This window comes from Penaeus vannamei, chromosome 12, assembly GCF_042767895.1.
Source record: "Penaeus vannamei isolate JL-2024 chromosome 12, ASM4276789v1, whole genome shotgun sequence".
Classification (NCBI taxonomy): domain Eukaryota; kingdom Metazoa; phylum Arthropoda; class Malacostraca; order Decapoda; family Penaeidae; genus Penaeus; species Penaeus vannamei.
The window spans coordinates 7218683-7222496 of record NC_091560.1 but is presented as its reverse complement, the minus strand read 5'-3'; the positions used below and the strand labels follow the sequence as shown (position 1 = coordinate 7222496).

The following is a 3814-nucleotide window of genomic DNA, read 5'->3' as shown; positions in this document are numbered from 1 at the left end:
ATCATAACTAGCATTAGCATTAACCCGATGATAATGACAATAACTAAAGCAAAAGATAATACAAAAACAGCAGAAGCAACAATCATGACGATCATAATTTAAAAAAAGAATAAAACATAATGCATTACAAAATATATATAAATAAATAAAAAACAACAACAGCAAAAGCAACAATCATAACGATCATAATTGCATTAAAAAACATCTCAATGCATTAAAAAATATAAAACAACAACAACAGCAAAAGCAACAATTATAATGATCATAATAGCATTAAAAAAACATCTTAATGCATTGAAAAAATATAAAAACAACAACAGCAAAAACAACAATCATAACGATCATAATGCATTAAAAAAACATAATGCATTAAAAAAAAAACATAATGCATTAAAAAAACATAATTCCATAAAAAAACATAATGCATTAAAAAAACATAATGCATTAAAAAAACATAATGCATCAAAAAAAAAAAAAAAAACATAATGCATAAAAAAAAGACAGACAAGCTCAGAAAAACCCAGTATTAAAAATGACATTTTGTGTCTGTCTCCAGCTTCCGCCCAAACACGCAGTACCATCTATAACAACTCCACCAGGGACAGGATGGTCGTCGGTGTACGCATACAGGTGAGTATGGGCGTGTGTGTGTGTGTGTGTGTGTGTGTGTGTGTGTGTGTGTGTGTGTGTGTGTGTGTGTGTGTGTGTGTGTGTGTGTGTGTGTGTGTGTGTGTGTGTGTGTGTGTGTGCGCGTGTGTGTGTGTAGGGTAGGGAAGAAGCTTAAAGGTGTGTGTGTGTTCGTGAATGTGTTTCAGACAGTGTGTAATATGTATGTGTATGTGTGTGTGTGTGTGTGTGTGTGTGTGTGTGTGTGTGTGTGTGTGTGTGTGTGTGTGTGTGAGAGAGAGAGAGAGAGAGAGAGAGAGAGAGGGAGAGAGAGAGAGAGAGAGAGAGAGAGAGAGAGAGAGAGAGAGAGAGAGAGAGAGAGAGAGAGCATGACAGGAAGAGAAAATTAAAATAACAGCGCTATATAAAGCTGTAAGAACCATTACTGGGCACATATGAAAAATAAACTAGACAAAATATTGGCAGTGGGAAAGGGAAAGAATCTTAAGATTTTTCCAAAGTTATTTTGACAAACAAAATATATGTTGCATTCCCCATTCCTTGTATTCCTTGTAGAGTAGAACATTTTGCTTGGATTTTTAATTTCGTCCTTCTGTCCATCACATCTTGGTTTTAGAATTGCATCCCATTTTTTATCTTTTAGTTTATCAATGGTCTATTATTTTCCTTTTTTTTTAGTTTTTGTTTTTTTGCCTTGTATGTTACCTGTGTGTTTACTCCTAAGTTTCTGTTCTGCGAAAGAAACTGGACCTCGCGAGCTCACGAGACGCTTCCCGGCGCCAGGGATCCTGTTCCAGAGAGACGTACAAAAAGTTAAGCCAAAAGGAAGTCCCCGCTGCCCAGAGATTCAGCCTCGGTGCTTCGGAAGGCGTTTCGAAGCAGCTCGGCGAGAACGAAGCTCCGAAGCCGGGCCTCCCCGTTGAGTCCGAGAGCCCAAGCGGTTCACAAGGGGAAGGAGGAAGGACAAGAGAGAGAGAGGCTGAGAAAGACTTCGTCGCACGAGGCCCGTCGGCTGCAAAGGAGGGTCAAGAAGCTGCTTCTGCGACCTCGCCTCCTTCGCCTCCTTCGCCCAAAAGAAATGATGAAGCTGGGCGCGACGCGGGAATCTGCCAGGCAAGAGATCTGCCACTGGAAGACGAACGGTCGGCCTTACTAAGCCAGTCTCCGAGACCTTCTGTCATAGGTCAGAAAGATTTTTTTTTTAAGATATGGAAGGAAAGAATAGGTTGAAGCTGACCTGGTCAAAATGCAGGCAAATGGGAGAGAAGAGGGATCGCCCTGTCACCCGGGCTGGCGGTGCAATCTTGCGGAGAACAGAGACCTCTTGCTTGGAATGCCTTGCTTGCTTGCTTGATTTTGGCTTTTGTTTCATTTATCATGTTCCCTTCTCCTTCCCCTTTTCCCCTTCTCCTTCCCCTTTTCCCCTCTCTTTCCCCTTTTCCCTTCTCTCTCGGTCTATCTCTCCATACACACACATTTATGTGTGTGTGTGTCTGTGTGTTGGTTTTTATATTTTTTGTATCTATGTATGCATGCATGTATATTACTTGTACGCGTAAACTGATGTTTATATTCAAAAAGGCCTAAATAAATGTATTTCCATACATCTATGCATATGTACATGCATACACACACACACACACACACACACACACACACACACACACACACACACACACACACACACACACATATATATATATATATATATATATATATATATATATATATATGTGTGTGTGTGTGTGTGTGTGTGTGTGTGTGTGTGTGTGTGTATGTATTTATATAAGTATACACATATATAAATTCATATACCTTTTTGGTTTATAGAAGTTATCGACAATTTTCGATGATAAACTATTTTGCAGAAGTTATAACAAAAATGATATATATTTACGGACATGTGTGTATCTGTGTGACTGTCTGTGTGTGTGTGCGTGTGTGTTTATGTCTATGTATATAGATTGGTGTATGTGTGTGTGTGTGTGTGTGTATGTGTGTGTGCGTGTGTGTGTGTGTGTGTGTGCGTGCGTGTTTGTGCGTGCGTGTGTGTGTGTGTGTGTGTGTGTATGTGTGTGTATGTGTGTGTGTGTGTGTGCGTGTGTGTGTGTGTGTGCGTGTGTGCATTTGTGTATATATACACGCTTTGTGTATATATAACCCTATTATAAAGAAATGAAATGTTTCCATTTCATTTTCTCCTCAATACTATCTATATTTACTCAGCACATTTCCATCGTGCTTATCCCGTGTTTCTGACAAAGATGGCCACGACTGGAGAGGATCCTTATGAAACCACATTTTTGTATGACAGATTGTCTCGTTTCGTCCTCTGTGGAGTGAAGGCCCGTGTACAAAGGCCTTTTCTCGTCTTCTGTTGTATTCTGTGTCCGATTTGCGAGGCAGTCTTACTCAGCTTTAAGGTTCTCCTCTTCCTCATTCTACTTCCGGTTTATATATATATATGGGTGTGTGTGTGTGTGTGTGTGTGTGTGTGTGTGTGTGTGTGTGTGTGTGTGTGCGTGTGTGTTTCTTCTTTTTTTCTTTTTTTCTTATTTTTTTTCTTTTTTTCATCTTTTTCTTTTCTTTTCTTTTCTTTATTTTTTATTATTATCATTTTTTTTTTATTGCGTTGCTTTGCTTGCTACTTCGTCGGCTTTTTGGTTTTCCGTATGCACACGATATGTATCAAAACATGGTTCTTTAATCAATCAAAATATGGTTCTGTAACGCCTATATTCTGTCCATTCACAAGGAAGGAAAAACTGGTCATTCACTCCTTCGATTCATTAAATGTCTTTCGAAAATAAGATTTTAAAAATTATAATAAGGTGTACAACAATAAAAAAAAAATATATATATATATCGCCTATATTTCTAGACAAAAATAAACACAAGGGGTCTCCAGAGTTTGGACTGAGTTGCCAGTTATTCCTTTTTTGAGATAATAAGCCCGGCAACGAGGTCTGTGTCGTTAGCATAAATATAAATATAAACAAATATAAACTAATATAAAAACATATATAATATATAAACAAATATAAATATAAGTAAATATAAAGTATTTATAGAAATATAAACAAATTTAAACAAATATAAAATATAAATACGAATATAAACAAAGATAAACAAAAATATGAAATATAAATAAAAATCTAAACAAATATATATAGGAATATAAACAAAT

The 3814-nt window shown here is 37.2% G+C and overlaps 1 protein-coding gene across 2 annotated transcripts in view; it reads left to right on the top strand.

The window, feature by feature from the left end:
• The first annotated feature begins 551 nt into the window (after window positions 1-551).
• LOC113819276 (uncharacterized) overlaps window positions 552-3814 on the top strand; it is a 4027-nt gene continuing 764 nt past the window's right edge. The window contains exons 1-2 of one of the 2 annotated variants that reach the window (XM_070128420.1): window positions 552-630; window positions 1411-1810. Coding sequence is in view for 1 of the 2 variants with exons in the window: in XM_070128419.1 (XP_069984520.1) it covers window positions 607-630 (24 nt within the window). In the remaining variant the exon portion in view is untranslated. The remainder of the gene's footprint in view (window positions 631-1410; window positions 1811-3814) is intronic. The other variant, XM_070128419.1, reaches the window with a different exon arrangement.